At 42.6% G+C, this 19457-nt stretch overlaps 1 protein-coding gene across 2 annotated transcripts in view; it reads left to right on the forward strand.

Annotated features, from left to right (window-relative positions):
* The first annotated feature begins 3868 nt into the window (after nt 1-3868).
* POT1 (protection of telomeres 1) overlaps nt 3869-19457 on the forward strand; it is an 82350-nt gene continuing 66761 nt past the window's right edge. For both annotated transcript variants that reach the window (XM_075274255.1, XM_075274254.1), the window contains exons 1-4: nt 3869-3969; nt 4059-4173; nt 9492-9622; nt 11977-12267. In XM_075274255.1, the coding sequence (XP_075130356.1) occupies nt 3964-3969; nt 4059-4173; nt 9492-9622; nt 11977-12267 (543 nt within the window). In that variant the 5' untranslated portion in view covers nt 3869-3963. The remainder of the gene's footprint in view (nt 3970-4058; nt 4174-9491; nt 9623-11976; nt 12268-19457) is intronic.

Below are 19457 nucleotides of genomic sequence, written 5' to 3' on the forward strand. Positions count from 1 at the left end.
ACCCCAGACTATATTGTGGCAGCCATTTTAGTTCATCCAAGACAAATCTCAATTTGTTCATCAGTTTTGAAATATTTGGGACGAACCCGGGTCCTGGTGAACCGTTTCACCCATCTCTATTGGTGACCTATTCTTAGGATCACTTAGGTGTCCCCGCAACTGATAAGCCGATATCTGCAGCCGCCAGGACTAGCCGTGTACAGAGCCAGAATCATACAGCTCTGTACACTGTGTAGTGGTTATGCAGGGTTACTGCAGCTCAGCCCTCATTGGCTTGAATGGGATCTGAGGTGTAGTAAACAGAATGGGTTTATCTTCAGTTTTCAGGATATGTTCTCATGTAATGTGTACACTGCATCTTTTCCAGCTAGATTAGTGGGTGCAAAATCTGTAGCGTATTCAGAAACCACAAAGTGGGTGAGAAAACATTTCATGTAGATGTAGACGCTGCATGGAAAATAACCAGCAGTGCAGATCTTCTATCTGCAGCATGTCTCTCTTTTTTTTTTTCTCTTTTTTTTTTTCTCTTTTTTTTGGAGTTTTTGGCTGGAGTTTTTCACTGTGGATTTCAGTTTGTTTTGGATTTGCTGCAGGTTTCACCCTATGTACTGCAAAACTGTGAAACAGGAGCGATCATGATCACTGTGTTATTGTGTAAGTTTTAGACAAAAGACAGACGCCAAAATATTATTTTCTTTTTTTTATTAGCAATAAGCAACATTGTAATGAAATATTACTGGCACATATTAAAATAATGGGCACACTGACTCTGACTTCAGACCCAGAGGTCACTACAGAACTTGCCGCATTCCACTATTAGCCTGAATTAGAAGCCACTGTAGCCAAAGATCCAGAGAAAGGCGAAGAAACCTCCCAGAGTTTTTCTTTTTCTCAGGGAGGAAAAAAATTCCTTTCTGACCCCATACCAGGCGATCGGTCTACACCCTGGATCTAATCTGTCCTGCTGCAGATTGCTGTATATTTTTATTCATATTTTGTAGAAAGCTGAAAAGCAATAGGAACATTATCCTGCCCCGAAGAGCGCACAATCTAATAATAGAATCCATGTCCTGCTCGTATGAGCTTACAGACTAATAGTACAATAAGTGGAGACAGTGTGATAAGGGCAGCGTGATGAAAGTCGCACAAGGAACAACTCAAGCCCCTTGGAGGGGGGACGAGGGAGACCGCATAAGTCTCTTGGGAGGTGGGTACAACAAGTGACATCGCAGTTTGGACTGCATAAGCCACTTGGTTGGGGTGAACGAAAGACAGTGCAGTAGGGGCCGCATAAGCCCCTTGGAAAGGAGGAAGACAAGGGACAATACAGTTGGGCCACACAAGCCCCTTGGAGGGGGTAGACGAGGGATAGTGTGGTTGGTACCACACAAGCCCCATGGGTGGGAAAGGTTGAGGGAAGGCACAGTTGAAGCCGCACAAGCCGCATGGGAGGGAAGGGGGACAAGGGACAGCTCATTTGGGGGCCACAAAAATAGCTTGGGTGGGGGAACAACAAGGGACATTGCAGTTTGGGCCACATAAGGCACTTGGTTGGGGGGGACAAGGAACATCATAGTTGGGACTGCACGAGCCCAAGGTGGGAACAAGGAAAACTCAAGCCCCTTGGAGGGGGTGGACGAGGGACAGTACAGTTGGGGCTGCATAAGCCCATTGGGAGGGAGGAGGACGGGAGACAATACAGTTGGGCCACACAAGCCCCTTGGAGGGGGTAGACAAGGGATAGTGTGGTTGTTACCACACAAGCCCCATGGGTGGGAATGGTTGAAGGACAGCACAGATGAGGCCACACAAGCCCCATGGGAGGGAAGGGGGACAAGGGACAGCTCAGTTGGGGCCACACAAATAGCTTGGGTGGGGGCACAACAAGGGATAGCGCAGCAGGGGCCGCATAAGCTCCTTGTTTGGGGGGGGGTGCGGCACAGCACAGTAGGAACCACATAAGCTTGTTGGGGGAGGGGGGCCACCTGAGTGAAGGACAACGTGGTTGGAGCCACATAAGCCCCTTGGAGGGGGGTGAGGGACAGTGCATTTGGGGCTGCACAAGCCCATTGAGGGGGATGAGGGACAGCACAGTTGGTAAATGGTGGGACAAAGGACAGCGGGAGGTGGAGGACAGTACTCACTTTTTACAACTTGTCCCCTTCAAGTGATGCATACTTCTACTATTGTAGAATGAGGAGTACTCTGCACCTGCTGGGATGTGATATACATTGTGAAGTTTAGAAGCTGCAGTTATTTGTGTTCTCATCCTCTTTCTCTGCAATGATAGAATACAACTCCATACTAAATTAAAAAATGCCTATAGAGAGGGTAGGGGGAGGAGGACTGGCCATGTCTACAGGATCTTAACGCCCTCCCCTCCTCCCAGTCACCTACTGCATCTTAAAACACCATTAACTAAAAAAATGGAGGTGGTACACAGCCCTGATCTACCAGATGGTGCATGAAGTAGGCAACTTATATGTAGAGATGAGCGAGTACTGTTCGGATCAGCCGATCCGAACAGCACGCTCCATAGAAATTAATGGATGCACCTGGTACTTCCGCTTTGACGGTGGCCGGCCGCTTAACCCCCCGCGTGCCGACTACGTCCATTCATTTCTATGCGAGCGTGCTGTTCGGATCGGCTGATCCGAACAGTACTCGCTCATCTCTACTTATATGGTAAAATGAGATGTTAGAGGGTTTTCTGCAACTGTGATATTGGTGACGTGTCTTTAGAATAGGCCATTGGTATCAGGTCTGACTACAAACACTCACATCAAATCCTTCCTGAGATTGTGGATGTTGGTGATGCAGCTCTAACCTTCATGCAGCGTTTCTGACAGTTAGCCAGAGACGTCCTTCTTCACAGCACAGCCAATCGTGCTGTACTGTGGAGCCGGGAGGAACGCCCCCTCCATCTGCTCGCAGTACTCGTCCATAGACGAGCATTATCAGGGAGGGAGGGGGCGTTCCTCCCAGCTCTCACAGCACAGCGCGATTGGCTGTGCTTTGAAGAAGGACGTCTCTGACTGACTGTCAGAAACACCCTTCTGACCATAGAAGAGCTACGGTACCGGACCGTAAGCTCTTCACACCGGGCACAGATCGGGAAAGCCGACAGTGTGCTGAACTCAGTGCACTGTCAGCTTTCTGGCAGTATATAGAACTGCCTGTGGGCAAAATGGTGAAAGGTCCTCTTTAAGGTACTGGTGGGGAATGGGGGGGAGAGATGTGGGGTGCAGGGTGTACTGTGGGGGGGATGTGGGGTCCAGAGTGGACTATGTGTGGGGGAGATGTGAGGTGCAGGGTGGAATGTGGGGGAAGAGGTATGGGGTGCATGGGTGTATTTTGGGGGGAAAGGTGTGTGCATCGGTGTACTGTGAGGGGAGAGGTGTGGGGTGCCTGGGTGTACTGTGGGGGGGGGGGGGGGAGATGTGTGCATGGGTGTACTGTGAGCAGAGAGGTATGGGGTGCATGGGTGTACCGTTGGGGTGTGAGCTATGGGGTGCACTCTGGGAGGAGAGATGTGGGGTGCAGGGAGTACCCAAGGAGAAATGCATGGAATGGGCGGAGTCAATGTAGGAGTGGGTGGGGTTAAATTTGCCACGGTCCGCCCACATTTTGTCCCTCTTTCTCTCCTCTAAAACTTGGGAGGTATGGGATACATGAAAACGAATTGTGACAGACACAGAATAGCACCAACGCCTACAATGATCCGAACGACTACAGCATCTCCCCCATATCCATCACCATGCACTACACAGCAGTCCCCGGTGCCGCGCTGTCGCCTCGTACTCCTGCGCTACCTAACTAAAGACACAAACACATCGCGCCATTGCCCCGCCCACCCTGTTCCTGTTACGTCACGTCAGCCCCGAGAAAGCTTTGCTAGACTACAGGCTGAGAAGCGCGCCCATGGTGTCACGTGTCCCCGTGTTGTGGTGAAGCTTCTGCAGAATGAGTGTAGGTTTCTGCGCTGTGTCTATTCAAGCTCAGGACGTTACATAGCAATGGACATGTAGTCATAAGATGTCATTGTGTTCATGTTTTAGGGTCCTGCACAGAAGTACGTTTATACGCCACTAGACCAGCTGAAGGAGGGCACGGTGGCCAATGTGTTTGGTGTGGTGATATTCTTCAAACTTCCATACCGTAGTAAAGGGACAGGTGGGTATTCTACTGCTGTGTGTGTATTGCTATAAAAGCTGGACTGTGCATTATTTCCTGGACTGGTTATGGAAGAGCAAGTGTATGAAGACTAAGCGCCGCCCAAAATGTCTGTGCCCGCCCACTACTGTCACAACAACCACAGGCCCCTCTAATTTACTACTGTGTGTGTGTGATTACATTACTTTATCATATTCATTTCCTTTCAATTTATTTAATATTTTTTTTTTTATATCTACGGAATGGCGGTGCGGATTAGGCTTCTAAAGTTAGGAGAAGAATAACCTTTCTGAAGGCTATTTCTATGTGTTAGGGAGAAAAAATGGGATTCAAATGATTGAATCATCCCTTTAAAATGTACAGAAATCTTACTTCAGCCAGCTTGCAAAGATTCAGCCCTACAGCATGGCCTACCGTGCTACCTACTATGATTTATCTGGGCTTGGAGTTTACGTTTATGTCTCAACTCTATTTTTGGTATGAATGGTGGCCTTTAAAAGAGGGTTATTCAGTTTCTAACAGTACAGCTCTTGGTAATTTTTACTGTAGCGGCCAGTTTAGATACTAGAGCACTGTCCCATCTTATGAAGTCTATGGGTCAGCGCTGCAGTAACTGCACAATCTGCAGTATGTAAGTATTACAAGAGCTTTGCTGTCTCTATACAGCTTATCTTCGGGGGGTCCTGAGTGTCCGACACCAGCAGATCTAAATTGGTCCCCTAGGCCATCACTGTTAGAAACCGGGTAACACCCTTTAACTTCTTTGCTCTGTCTGTCAGTTTTTCCATTTTTCAAGGTATACTCTGTGCGCAAATCTTTCTAATAATCGTGATACTTAAAGGGGTTGTCCTCTGTATAATCTTTTTAGTTACTTTGTTTCTATAATAGGCGTGCAGTTTTAATAAAATACATGTATTTAATATTCTGCTTGCTTGGTAACCCTTGTCACCACACTGTGGAATGCTATAGCTCAGGAGTGTCAAACTTATTTACACCGGGGGCCACTTTAGCCTCATGGGGTACCTTGAAGGGCCAACATTATTTTAGATGTGAGGAGATATTGGTGCTAAAAATAACAGCACCGATATCTACTGCTCTGGGACACTTACTGGAAAAGCCGCTGAATTTAGTGCACTGCCGGCTTTCTAGCGGTATATAAAACTGCATGCGCAGGGGAACATGAAAGGACATCTTTAAAGGGATCCTATCACTTGCACACAATTTTTTATAGGTACCACGTCGGAATAGCCTTAAGAAAAGCTATTCTTCTGCTACCTTTCGTCATCTTCTCTGCGCCGCCATTTGCCTACAATCCCGCTTTTCTCGGGGCGTCCCCAATGCTGCGAGAGAACTCTCTCCAGCGCCGCCTCCATCTTCGTCAGCAGCATCCTCTTCTTCCGGCGGTGGCTTGTAACTTCTAGGCCTTGGGCAGAGCAGACTGCTAATGCCCACAGGCCATGAGAACATGGACGCTTACAATACTGTGCAAGCAGCCATTTTACCCTATAGATCTATACAATAGAGCTATAGTACAATCCTATAGTACAAATAGAATGCATAACGTTATATAGGGTGCATGACAATTTTTTGAACATCATGCATCCTACTTATACAGTGTAAATCAGGGGTGTTCACACTTTTTCAGTGTTTGAGCTACTTTATTAGCTGACCAGGGCAAAGGATCTACTAGAGGCGGGCGTGGTCGGGCATGTGGGCGGGGCTAGGCGGATCGTGACAGCGGCGTTCTGTGGCTGCCCAGGGATCCCCGCTGTCTGCTTATTCACAGCGCAGGCTGAGAGTTATCTCTGGACACTGGCAGGCTGGGTCTGCGGCAGCCCCGCCTGCCAGTGTCCGGAGATGACTCTCAGCCTGCACTGTGAAGAAGCAGACACCGGGGATCCCTGCATCCTGCGGTCGACCCATACGTCCTTTGCGATCTACCAGTAGATCGCGATCGACGTATTGGGCACCCTTGGTGTAAATACTATGGGGCTGATTTATCACAGATTGTGTAGTAGAAAAAAGTGGTGTATAAGCCATTTAAAAAAGACAAGTTTTTTTTTTATTATTTATTTATTTAATTCATGGCTTATTCACCACCTTTTTATTTTTTGCCCTATGCTGGCATAAAGATGGCGGCCGCTAGCATAGCGCAGCGGTTAAGATGGCGGCTGTCGTCTTTATTATTATAATATTGCCTGAGGCCAAGTGCCGGGCCGGATTTGGCCTGCAGGCCTTGAGTTTAACACTCGTGCTATAGCTGATGAACCAGTCCTAAGTAATGTATCCATAAGCTTTGCTGTTCTTTGTGTACTCCCGATTTCTGAGCATCCTAGTCCTACCCCACAGTTGGATGTTAGTAATGTATTTACTTTTCCTATTGTAGAAATGATAAATTTTATTTATGTACTATTACTGCTTTCTCCAAACAAGGTTTATATGTAAGGACTATTTTATAGTCTTACCAAAGACCTTGTTTCGCACCTTTTTCAGCCGATTTTTCACGTCAGTGCTTTTACTGATATATTCTTATATTTATTTATATGTACAATGGCAGAATACTTTTTTCATTCATTCTTTTATTCATTCATTCTTTTCTTTTTTTTTCTTTTTTTTTTTTTTGGTGTTTTTACTGTAAGTTTGTCTTCCACTGAAAATATAGGACCAGTTCTGTGTTGCCTATTTTTTTTTTTACTTGCAGTAGGAATCTTATTAGGCAGAATTGTCCTCAATAATACATTTTCAATAAAGTGCCTAGTAATAATGTAAGACTAATTAAATATTCCAAATTACCCAGCTTTTCCTTGAAGCTACAAAATAATGAGAGCTTTGCAGGAACATAAATAAATTATCCTTAAAATGCTTTTTAGTTATGTAGAACTGTAAGAATTTTTGAGGACCAGATAGACTATATAATGAATGGTTTCATACTCCGTTATTGTATGCCTTATAGACGTCTGTAGGATATCCTGTAGTTATTGAGAGGTAGGTTGGTGATTGAATTTTCCTTTCTTTATAGGGACTTTTTGGTAGTTTCTGAGTTCTCAGAGTTCTTGTGTGAATATTTCTACTTTTTTTTTTTTTTTTTTTTTTTAATTAAAGGGAAGAATCTTGTATTTATTTATTATTAGTGAGAAACCAAAACCAAATGTTATGTATCATATGTAAATAAATACTCTGTACATAAAAGGGTAGCGGGGTGTGAAAAGCTCATCGGGCTCTGAGTGGAGGTCGCAGTGGTGAGCATTTTATGTGTACCTGCAGTCATTTAGCATGCATGTGTTTGACATGCTGTTAGATATAGTTAAATGTGCACTATAGCGTTTGTACTATAAATTTTTCTGCTATGTTCAAGCACTAATATTACTGGTGTGGCACGCCATTGCTATATACATTTAAGCTATAATGCTTTAATTTTCTGTATAACTATGAATAGGTGTGTGCCCATAAATTTAGCTTTACAGTGACCACACATGCACTGTTTTTTGACAATCTTTATTATGAGTCTGATGTGAATTATGGTGTATTCTATACAGTACCTGACCATACGTTTTGGTTCTACACTGCTACCTCCACTCATATATTGATGCGTTTTTTTAATTGATTTTAATGTGAGTCTTCTTTTTTCTCTATCTTTTGTATCATTAAAATGTATTTCTGGATTAAATTCGATTTCTTTGTTATTTTGTTTTTGGGTACTGATACCAGATCGGATTATAAAAAGAAGCACTTTGTCTGCAGTTGTGTGGTCACTGTAGGAAGCTGGTATGTGTCAAAGTAATGGTCACAAAATATTTTCCAGCAACACATTGTCCACACCATGACAATGCTTGCCTTCTTCCCAATGCTTGCATGTTGGTGCCATCTCTTCCCCAGGTAGTCCACATGATGTAAAAGAAAATGTAATTTAACAGACCAGCCCACCTTTTTCCATTTATCCAGTTGGATGCTCATTGTAGGTTCTTTGGAGCTATAGATGGGGGCAGCATGGGCACTCTGACCAGTATTCAGTGCCATGGAAGCTATACTGCACTGTGTGTTCTGACACCCTTCTAGCATGGTCATTATTAATGTTTTCAATAATTTGTACCACAGTAGTTTTCTGAGGAACTGAGCCAAAAAGTCTAGCCTCCATTCTGAATGTATACCAGTGAGCTGCTACCAGTAGACAGGTTGTCCTTGAACTTCTTTTAGTAGGTACTAACCATGGGACTGGGAGAACTCCATAAAAACTGCGATTTTTAGAAATGCTCATACCCATTCATCTAGAGATCACAGTTTGGCCCTTGTCAGAATTACTCAAATCCTTACAGTGCTTTTCCTGTTGTCAATACATCAAGATCTGACTGTTTACTTGCTGCCTAATGTACGGTATTCCAGATCCTGTGTCACAGGATAACCACTGTCAAGATGCTTTCACTTATGCTTTGTTTCAATCTGTTCTTCAGTTTCGTTGTAAGAATGACACAACGGACTAATAATAATACATACATTTTATTTATATATCGCCAACATATTCCGCAGCATTTAACAAATTGTAGGGTTCAAAGAACAGACAAAAACATACATTACAGAGTAATAGTCAATTCTCACAGTGAATACAATACAGTGAATACAATACTGTGTAAGCAGCCATTTTCTCGTGGCCTGTGGGCATAAGCAGTCTGCTCTCCTGGGGCCTAGAAGTCTGAAACTTTCTCCGGAAGAAGAGGACATTGCTGTCGAAGATGGAGGCGGCGCTGGAGAGAGTTATCTTGCAACATTGGGGATGCCCCCAGTGCTGTTTGAGTGCTGGGGCCTGCCCCCAGTGCTGCGAGAGAAGTCATTTACATACCGACAAAAACCAGGATTTCAGGCGAACGGCGGCGCGGAGAAGGCAACCAAAAGTAGGAGAATAATAGCCTTTCTTAAGGCTATTCCGACGTGTTACTCAGAAGAAAAAAAATAAGTGTTTGTATGATAGGATCCTGTTAATGTGCAGTTAGACCCTGGACATATAAACTTACATTAAAGCGAATTTGTCAGCAGTAAATGTATAACCCTTGTAGAGGTGATTCTATAGTTTCCATGGAGGAAAAGGTGTTACATTCAGGTGAGCCTATGTGACCTATCTACAGTAACTGTGATGCTGATTTAATATGTTTCAAAATGGTGAAGGACTCCCTTTAAAGGGGAATAATAGGTCATCAATATTCAATCAATAGTGGTTCAACACACTCTTCTCTGCCTCTCTCAAAGTGGATGATTGCCACAGAAGTAGCTGGTAAGTAGTAAGGATTTTTCTGCAATGAAATATTAAAGTATATTTTTTCCCACAGATTTTTGTTCCATTGTCACTATAGTGGACCAGTCCAATGTCAAACTGAAGTGCACTTTTTTCAGTGGAAATCAAGATGCTCTTCCACGAATTTATAAAATTGGTGATATTGTACGATTTCATAGAATAAAGGTATGTTTTATTAGACTGCATAAAAATCATTCATCCGTAAACTACAAATGCACCCTGTTTGTGGAATGTGGACCAGGTAGCATCCAATATCATAGAATATAGAAAGTTAAAGGTGTTGTCCAAGCAAAATTGGCCAACTCTTTTAAAGTTTAAATATGCTAGGAGCAGTGAAAAAAAAAAAAGCATACTCACTTGTCCCCGTTGCTCCGGTGTGCTTCCGTCCTTCCCGTTTCAAATACTCCAGTGGCGTTTTTCAAACTTGTGCTAAAGCCTCAGCAACAGGCCAATCAGCGAAGGGCCTGAATGTCACTACCTGTGACATTACAGGTCCTCTTCCTGAGGTCAATGATTGGACTTAGCGGTCACATGACTGCTGAGGCCAATCAGCAGCTTCAGCACAATGCCGGAAGAGACCTGGAAGAGCAGCCGGACCAGGAGACTCAGGATGACAGCGGAGCAACGGGGACAAGTGATTAAGTATATACTCGAGTATAAGCCAAGGCCCCTAATTTTAACACAAAAAACTGGGAAAAGTTATTGACTCGAGTATAAGCCTGGGGGGGGGGGGATGCAGCAGCTACTGGAAAATTTCAAAAATTAAAATGGTCTGAGTTTTTGGGTGCAGTAGATGCTGGGGAAGGGGAGGGGGTGTTTTGGTTGTCTGTCTGCCCCTTCGCTAAGCTTGAGGACTGTTTTTTCTTCCCCCACTTGGAATTCAGTGTGGCTGAATATAGGGTATCTGCAGTGCTCCTATTAACCCCTTCCCGATGTAACAGGAGCAGATCCCCTATATTCAGTAGACCAGGCACTCTCAGATACAGGGATACCTAATGTGTATGTGTTTCACAGTAATTTTCTACCTGTATGTATTCTAGGGAAAGGAGGGATTTACAACTTTTATTTTTTTTCTATACATCGATATTGTGGCTGGACACAGACCCCCCCCCCCCCTCCTGAAAGAAAAAAAAATTGCTGGCTCGAGTATAAGCCGGGGGGGGGGGGGTTTGGGGGGGGTTGGGGCTTTTTCAATACAAAAAAATGAGCTGAAAAATTTGCCTTATACTCGGGCATATACGGTGTGTGTGTGTGTGTGTGTGTGTATGTATGTGTATATATATATGTATAAAATAAAAAATTATATATATATATATATATATATATATATATATATATATATATATATAATTTTTTATTTTATTTATTTATTTATTTTTACTTAATTTATTTTTCACTATTTCGCTGCCCCTAGCTTATTTAAACGTTAAAAGTTTTGTCTGGACAATCCCTTTAAAGTGATAAAATGCTATTACTATTCTACATGTTGCATATGTCTCCAGATAAGTAAAATTCCACTTTAGGTTTAATGGTGAAATCCCTCTATTAAAAGTATCTGTATGTTCACATGCGACTGACTTGCTCATTTGATACATATGAATGGCATTCTTCCAGTTATTTTTATTTTCCTTTTATCAACATGATGCATGGTACTACCACTGAAGTTTTACCCCTTTCAAAAGATGAATTTATTTTGTACATCCAAGCAAAATATATAGCTTGTCATGAAAGTGTTAAAATGTGTGTATACAGATGCTATGGTATTTAACATTATACAGTTAGCAGGTTTCTATAGACAGTAATATTACTACAATGATAATGTAGCTTTACATAGTTTGCATTACATAGTATAGAAATAAACTATCAGGGCCACAGTCTGTACATATTGCATACATAATCATCCCTAGTAGTATGAGTGGAATGAGTTATAAGTAGTAGTGGATCTCTAAATCCCTAGTACAAGCCATTCCACAAGTGGCTTATCCCGGATCGGCTATAAAGGGAGGACTGAGGACTGTACTTTCTCATCCTGACATGAACAGAATGATCAGAGTAAGAATGTGGGGAAAAATGTCTTGTATGATTGGAAGTTTGTAATCTTTTAAATGCATGTGGTGTTCCTATTGCAGTTTTACTAATGTGTTGTATGAATAAACTTTCCAGTCCTAATTTAGATATGGGAAGAATATTCGGGTTTTAGTGAGTAAAATCTTGTGAATTTTTTGTTTTCCATGTTTACACTGTAAGACTAGGTTCAGATCTACTCCTGCCTCTCTGTTGTCCGGGTCCGCCTACACAGTGGTTACCCGTGAACACCAGGTGTCTGCCATTTTTATACTAAAACCTGTTCCCAGGACTTTTCTTTCCACCAATTTCCTTTAGTTTCTGCAGTGGAGTCTTCAATGCAAATGTGAAGTTAGCCTAAAACCTTCATCGTGTATAATAGTAATAATAATAGTATAATAATAATTTGTTCTGGTTTTTTTTTTTTTTTTTAATCCTTTGCTTTTTCCTTTTAGATCCAAAAGTTTAACAATGACTTTCAAGCCGTCAGTAGTAGTGGGTTCTCAGCATTAGTATTTGAAGGTGCTGTAAATGCTCCACTTGTTCCAAGGACTTCAAGTAAAGGTTACAGTTTCACTTCAGAAGATCGTAAAACTATAGAGTCCTTCCGAAATTGGCAGTTTGGACTGCAAAGTTTTTCTAGCTCAAGACGGAATTTATCAGATGTTCAGCCCGGGCAATATTTTGATCTGCTCTGCCAGCTTGTTGGTAAAGCTAAGATGGATAAAGCCTCATATCTCCTTAAGGTATCGGTAGATAATCTTTTGTCAACTTTCCTATGAACTTGTTTTGATATAATATTATACTTATATAATATTATTAATCTTGTGTTTGATGTTGTAATCTAATGTGTAAAGAAATAGTGTTGTAATCAGTTGTCCAGGCAAATGTTTTATATTTTATACAGGCTGGGGATATATTTTTTTTTTTTTTACAAATTTGCTGCAGTTTTTTGAGCCAAAGCCAGGAGTGGATTAGTCGGAAAGGAGAAGTATAAGGCTCACACAGAGTTTTTTGGTCAGGTATCCGCCTCAAAATCAGCCTCCCAATAGAGTTCTATTGGGAGGCTAATTTTGAGGCTGATTCCTGACCAAAAAACTCTGTGTGAATTCAGCCTTAGAACTTTCTATATATTTCCCATTCCTTTTGTAGCCATTCTTGGTTTTGGCTCAAAAAAGCTGCATGTTCGCAATTTGGGGCCTCAGCCTTAACCCTTTCGCTGCCAGGCACGTACACTGTACGTGCTCCCAAGGTGGCACTTCAGTAGCGGAGGACGTAGTTAGTACGTCCTCCCTACTAATGCCGATATCTCTGGACTGCATCAACATATCTTGATGCTTTAAAATGCATTTTAAAGAAGAGACTCTCATCTTTAAAATGATACCAGGGACTTGATGATTTTACTTACAGTCTTGGAACGATTCACTGTTGAAAACACAATTTGGCATTGAGATCCAACTGCAGATCTCAATTCCCGACAGCGTTTCAACAGTGAATTGCTCCAAAACTGTACATCCAATCATCGAGTTCTTGATATCATTTTAAAGATGAGATTTTCCTCTTTAAAATGCAAGATATGTTGATGCAGTCCAAAGATATACAGCTCCAAAGTGTCCCCCCCCCCTCCTGTCTAAGCAAGCAATTTGCGATCTAACAAGAAAGGAAGAGAGACACAGAGCAGTGCAGCAGAGAGAGAGAGACAGAGAAACGATCTGACTCTGTATATAACTTGTATGTGACAGCAGGAGGGGGGTGGCAGGGACTCTATTGTCCCTATTAACCCTTCTCCTGCCAATCAGAGCGTATACTATACATTTGTCTCTGATTGTCACATACAGTTATAATGTAATTTCCCCCTGAGCTTTACTAGTGGGGTATTCTTATGTTATACCTCCTGAACATAACCAGGAAGTTTGTTGGCGCTGTGACCCAGACGTTTACCATTGTCCAGGTCGCAGAGCCCAAAAAAAAAAAAGTCGCACCAAACACTTACACAACATATACATAAAGTCGCAAATAAAGTTTACATTTCACCCAATACCTGTCCTGTCTATACCTGAGCTTTCTACAGTAAAATACGTCTCTAGTGATGTCCGTTACACACTAAAATAATAGTAATAATGATTATCACTAGAGATGAACGTATAGATTGCTAAAATTATTATAGGGGGATGGAAAATAACATTTTTATGTAAAGTCCTATTTAATTTGCATGCACAAAATGGGATGGCGCATTTCTGCGATTTTGGCGATTCTTTAACACCCGCCCCTGTAAATATATACATGTGCGGTATGTATGAACTCCTCACATATTGCAGTTTTATGGACAGTACATTATGTTTGCAGAAAGGGATTTCTTGAGCCGCACTTTAGTGGCAAATTTGAATTTATGCGCAATTTTTGCTAGCAATCTCTGTTTGCGGCAAAGTTGAATGAAGGTGGTTGTATATATAAACTATTAAATTGTGTTTTTATATACGGTATGCTGTGTACTCTGAAAAAAGTTAGATTTTGGTATCACAGTCACAGTTTGGTAGGTGCAGTATAGCTTTTTAACATATTAGTGAACAACAGCAAAATCCTGCTTGTCTTCTGTATTCGTGTTTTTGGGAGTCCGAGCTCTTGTTGTAGTTGATGTTTGCGGTACATATAGTATATATATACACTGTATACACCATAAGCTATTATTTTAAAAGTATTTTGTATATGAATGTGAGATTGAACATGAGTTTTAGGTGCAAATATGTGTTTTAGCGTATTTTTTCAAAAAATTATTTATGTTGGTCGCAAAGTTGCATGAAGGTGGATGTGGCTATCGATGACCCATTAAGACATTTGTAATCTTCAGGTTGTCTACTTTCAAAAAATATATAGGGTTTAGGGGTTCAATTTTCATGGTGTGTAATCCCTACATTTTATAGGATGATACTTTTTTAACATTTCCAGCTTCAAAGCAGAATTTTGTTCCTTCCAGTTCTAGCGATTTTCTGAAGACACGTGCATGCGGGTTCAGGCCATAGTGATATGTATGAACTCTGCACATGTTGAACTCTTATTTTTAGGAGGTTTGGTGCATTTAATTTTTTGTTTGGTTTCCACTTTTAACAACTAATATACATTTATTTGCATTTTTTCATAAAACATTCACTTTAAATCAAAATTGCATGAAGGTGCCTGTTCGTATACAGTACCAAGTGGCATTCTAACAATGCTGCAGGTGTCTACTTTAAGAAAATATATAGGTATGGGGGGTTGGATGCTTTTTTAATGTTGCAATTTAGGTTTGAATTGTCCATCTCAAAACTGTGAAAATTGCTCTGGCTACTGGTGGTGCAAAATTTCCAGTGACCCTTGGCAGCGAAAAGGTTAAAAAGGTTTGTAGTAGCGCTTTGTGAAAAAAAAAGACACGTTCCTCCTCTTGTTTATATTTTCCCCGATTATAAAAAAAAAAAAAAAAAAAAGAAAATTAAAAACCATGCAAAAATAAAAGCCCTATATGTCAACGGAAAAAACACAGAAATTAGTTGAATAACCCAAATGATAAAAATGTTACAGCCCTCAAAGCAGTACATACAAAGAACCCGAAAATGTGTCTGGTGTAGGGGCTATGCTTGGTATAGCTGCTTGGCTACTTTCACTTGAAAAGGGCTAAGTTGCCTCTTATTATATGTGACCAATGAACATAATGTCTTCATCACGGAGAAGAGGCCACAGCATTCGTCAGTGCTACAGCCTATTTAAACACCTGATTGGTCTTGGGTGTTGCAACCCCACTGATCATAAATTCTTGAGGTCATTAGAGTCCAGGAAAACTCCTTTAGGCTAAGGCCCCATGGGGCCGTAATCGCAGCGCTAAAGCGCTGCGGAAAGAACCGCGGCATGAATGCATTGCGGTTCTTTCCGCAGCGCTTTTAAGAGAAAGTTCACAGAGTTTTCCTCTGCGGACTTTCTCTTAACATTAGATCTACGGGAAGGCCGCCGGCGTTTCCGTAGATATAATTGACATACTGCGATTTGCAAAGCCGCAAGGGCTTTGAAAATCGCAGCGTGTCCGCACTGCGATTTCTACCGCAAAGTGGGCATGGGATTCGCATGAATCCCATCCCCTTTCCTTGCACTGTAAAATGCCGCAATTTTTCCCGCAACATCTCCACTGCGGGCAAATCACGGCGTTTACGTTCCGTGGGGCCCCGGCCTTAGGCTGAGGCCCCACATTGCGGAAATGCATCTTCTTTTGTTGCATATTTTGCTGCGGTTTTTTGAGCCAAAGCCAAGAATGGGTACAGAGGGAATGGGAATTTGTTCTGGGAAAGGTGACCATCTCATAGCCAGACTGTAGGTAAGGCTGGAGTATCAAGTCTTGGATGAGTAGAAGATGCGGTTGAAAGACTCCCCAAATGTTCAGTAAAAACTGTTGCTAGGATGAATCAATCTAAATGAAACATGTGCTCATCACTATTTGGAGTTTGAAGAAGGTTTCAGCTTTTGAACAATGCTGACAAAAATGCATGCAATTTTGCCCTTCTTGTAGTTCTTTGACAAGTTGAATACCTCACAGTCTCCTATGCCAATTGTCTCGGAGGTTTCGTAGGCCACTGTTCCAGATGGTGTTACATCATTGATTGTGTCCTGGAACATTTTTGGACGGCCTTAGCCATGAGAAGGGATTAGGCTAGGTTCACATCTGCGTTCTGGTTTCCATTCAAGGAGTCCGCTTGAGGAGCCCCAAGTGGAAACCTAATCCGCATAAAAAAGTGGTTACCCTGGGAAACCTGCAGATCCCATAGATTATAATGGGGTCCATGTTGTTTCTGCGTGAAAAATGTGGAGAGAAAAGTGCTGCTTGCAGGACCTTTCTCTCCACATTTTTCATGCAGAGAGAGGAACAGAACCCCGAACACAGATGTGAACAGAGCCTTAAAGGGATTGTCCAGGATCAAATTAATTTTCTATACTAATGTAAACACCTTTACCCTGCCTACTTTCTAAATTATGTACTTTAACAAAAATGTGTACTTACTCATATCATGTCATGTGCCCCAGTCACATTTTCTGATTATCTGGAGATCTTTCATTTCTCCGTTTCCAGGAACAGAACGTCACCAATACTACTCCCCCTAACCTCATCGTACTTACCTGTCTTTTTGTCCAGACTCCCTTCTGCAGGGATGGCTCCTCCTCTTCTTTGACTCTGCTGGCATGTGCACAGTAGTCCTGGCCTTTTGCTGTAGCCAGCACTATATCTCTGCTGCGCAGGCATCGGAGGCACCTCCGGTCTGTGCACGCCACGGCAGAGTCAAAGAAGAGGAGGAGCCGTCCACACAGAAGGGAAGTCTGGACAAGAAGATTAGTAAGGGGAGTTGGCTGAGTTATTTAGTAGGAAAGGGCTAATAATGGGTGGTATAGCTATGGAGACAGGGAGGGGGATCCAGTAGATTCAACGCAATGACTGAAGACTTACTGCTTAATGCTGTATACAACTATCCTGTCACGAAGTCAAATAAAGTGAAAGGATACTGGGGTATAAATCTGGAAGTTACAAACAGAGCTTAAATCATTCTGACTTTGATCATGATCATTCTGATCATGGATTGTTCAAAGCTCCATAAACTGATGAGTACTTTGCACGTTGTTTTTTTTTTTTTTCCTTTAGGTTGCTTTGTTCTAGTGAGAGTTATTACAGAATATTAAGGACCTCTTTTGAATGAACCTAGCTGTATTTGAAGCTTATTACTCCGTATATGGAGAAACTCATAAGCACAGAACTAACTCCTCTTGGGATAGCTCAAGATATGGCTCTTATAATATTTCATAGGACATTTATTTATCCTTATCTCAAATGACCTCTTCAGGGAAAAATTATTATGCAAAATATTCACAGACATAGTTGCTGATGTTCTTTAAAGGGATTCTACCATTAAAACCCTTTTCTGGTTGACACATAGGAATAGCCTTAAGATAGGCTATTCTTCCCCCTACCTTTTAGATGTCTTCTCCGCCCCGCCGTTCGGTATAAATCCCAGTTTTCGTCGGTATGCAAATGGGTTCTCTCGCAGCACTGGGGGTGTCCTCAATGCTGCGAGAAAACTCTCCAGGGACACCTCCATCTTCTTCAGGAACATCCTCTTCATGCGTCAAGTAAGTGGCCATTGTCTTGTGGCCTGAGGGTATGCCCAGTTGGCTCTGCCCGAGACCTACAAGTTAGACCGCCTGTGCTGGAAGAAGGCGTGTGAAGAAGGGGCAACATGGTGGCTCAGTGGTTAGCACTGCAGCCTTGCAGTGCTGGAGTCCTGGGTTCGAATTCCACCAGGAACAACATCTGCAAGCAGTCTGTATGTTCTCCCCGTGTTTGCATGGATTTCCTCCCATTCTACACAGACATACTGATAGGGAAATAAATATACATTGTGAGCACTATATGGGGCTCACAATCTATATTTAAAAAAAAAAATGTGGGGAGAAAAGTTCTGCTTGCAGGACTTTTCTTTCTGCATTTAAAAAAGAAAAAAAATTCCATAGAGTTTTCCTCTGCGGAATTTTTAATAATAATTAAAAAAAAAAAAAAACACAATTTTTTCGCAGTTTTGCCTCTGATTTAAAAATTTTAATAAAAAGTGATCAAAACAGTAGACATTCCCCAAAATGATATACCGTATATACTCGAGTATAAGCCGACCCGAATATAAGCCGACCCCCCTAATTTTACCACAAAAAACTGGGAAAACTTATTGACTCGAGTATAAGCCTAGGGGGGAAATGCAGCAGCTGCTGGAAAATTTAAAAAATTAAAATGGCCGAGTTCTTGGGTGCAGTAGATACTGGGAAAGGGGAGGGGGTGTTTTGGTTGTCTGTCTGCCCCTTCCCTGAGCTTGAGGACTGGGTTTTTTACCCCCAGTTGGAATTCAGCTTGGCTGAATATAGCGTATCTGCAGTGCTCCTATTAACCCCTTCCCGACGGAATAGGAGCACTGCAGATCCCCTATATTCAGTAGACCGGGCACTTTCATACACAGGGATATCTAATGTGTATGTGTGTCACAGTCATTTTCTACTTTGAGGGCAGGTTCACACTAGCGCCCAATCTCCGTTATGCATAACGGTTTCGCCATGGGCAGCAGAAGACGCTCACCAACAGACACTGAATGCCGGTTTCTGTCCTCTCCCGACAGAAAACGGAAACCTGCATAACTGAGATCAGGTGCTGGTGTGAACCCGCCTTTATATGAATTATAGGGAAAGGAGTGATTTAGAACTTTTATTTATTTAATTTTTTTATTATATATATTTTTTTTTAACTTTTTTTTTTACAATTTTTTTAGCCCCCCCCCTGGGGGATTTGAACCTGCAGTCATTTGATTGCAAGTCCCATAGACGGCAATACAAGTGTATTGCCGTCTATGGGAGATTCTCTACATTACTATTACGGCTGGTCATAGACCAGCCGTAATAGTAATATAGCGATGACAGGCCTAGGAGCCTTCATTAGGCTCCCAGCTGTCGTCGGAACAGGTCGGCTACTGCGAGCTCGCTGCGCAGGAGCCGGCCTGCACCTTTAAAGGTATGGGCCAGGCCTAAGGGAGGAGGACATCTCCGGAGGGGGGAGGACATCTCCGGAGGGCACCTCCGCTGTAACGCTTACAGCAGAGATTCTAAAGCTTATGCCTACAATCAGAGATCGCAGGCATAAGCTTCAGCATCTCTGTTGTATGCATTACAGCGGAGGTGCCGGTTTCTATGGCGACCGCTCTGCAGAGCGGCGCCATTACACTTACATACCCGGCATCCAGACGGGGCGGGTGCCGGGGCCCAAAGCATCGCCGCGCTCCTGCTAGGAGCGCGGCGATGCTGTACATTAAGAGCTGCAGAAGTACTTACGGTACTTCTGCTAGCAGGGCAGGAAGCAGCCACACGCCGGGTGCGGGCCTGAGCTTACGTG

The sequence above is a fragment of the Leptodactylus fuscus genome, chromosome 5 (genome assembly GCF_031893055.1).
Source record: "Leptodactylus fuscus isolate aLepFus1 chromosome 5, aLepFus1.hap2, whole genome shotgun sequence".
NCBI classification, from domain to species: domain Eukaryota; kingdom Metazoa; phylum Chordata; class Amphibia; order Anura; family Leptodactylidae; genus Leptodactylus; species Leptodactylus fuscus.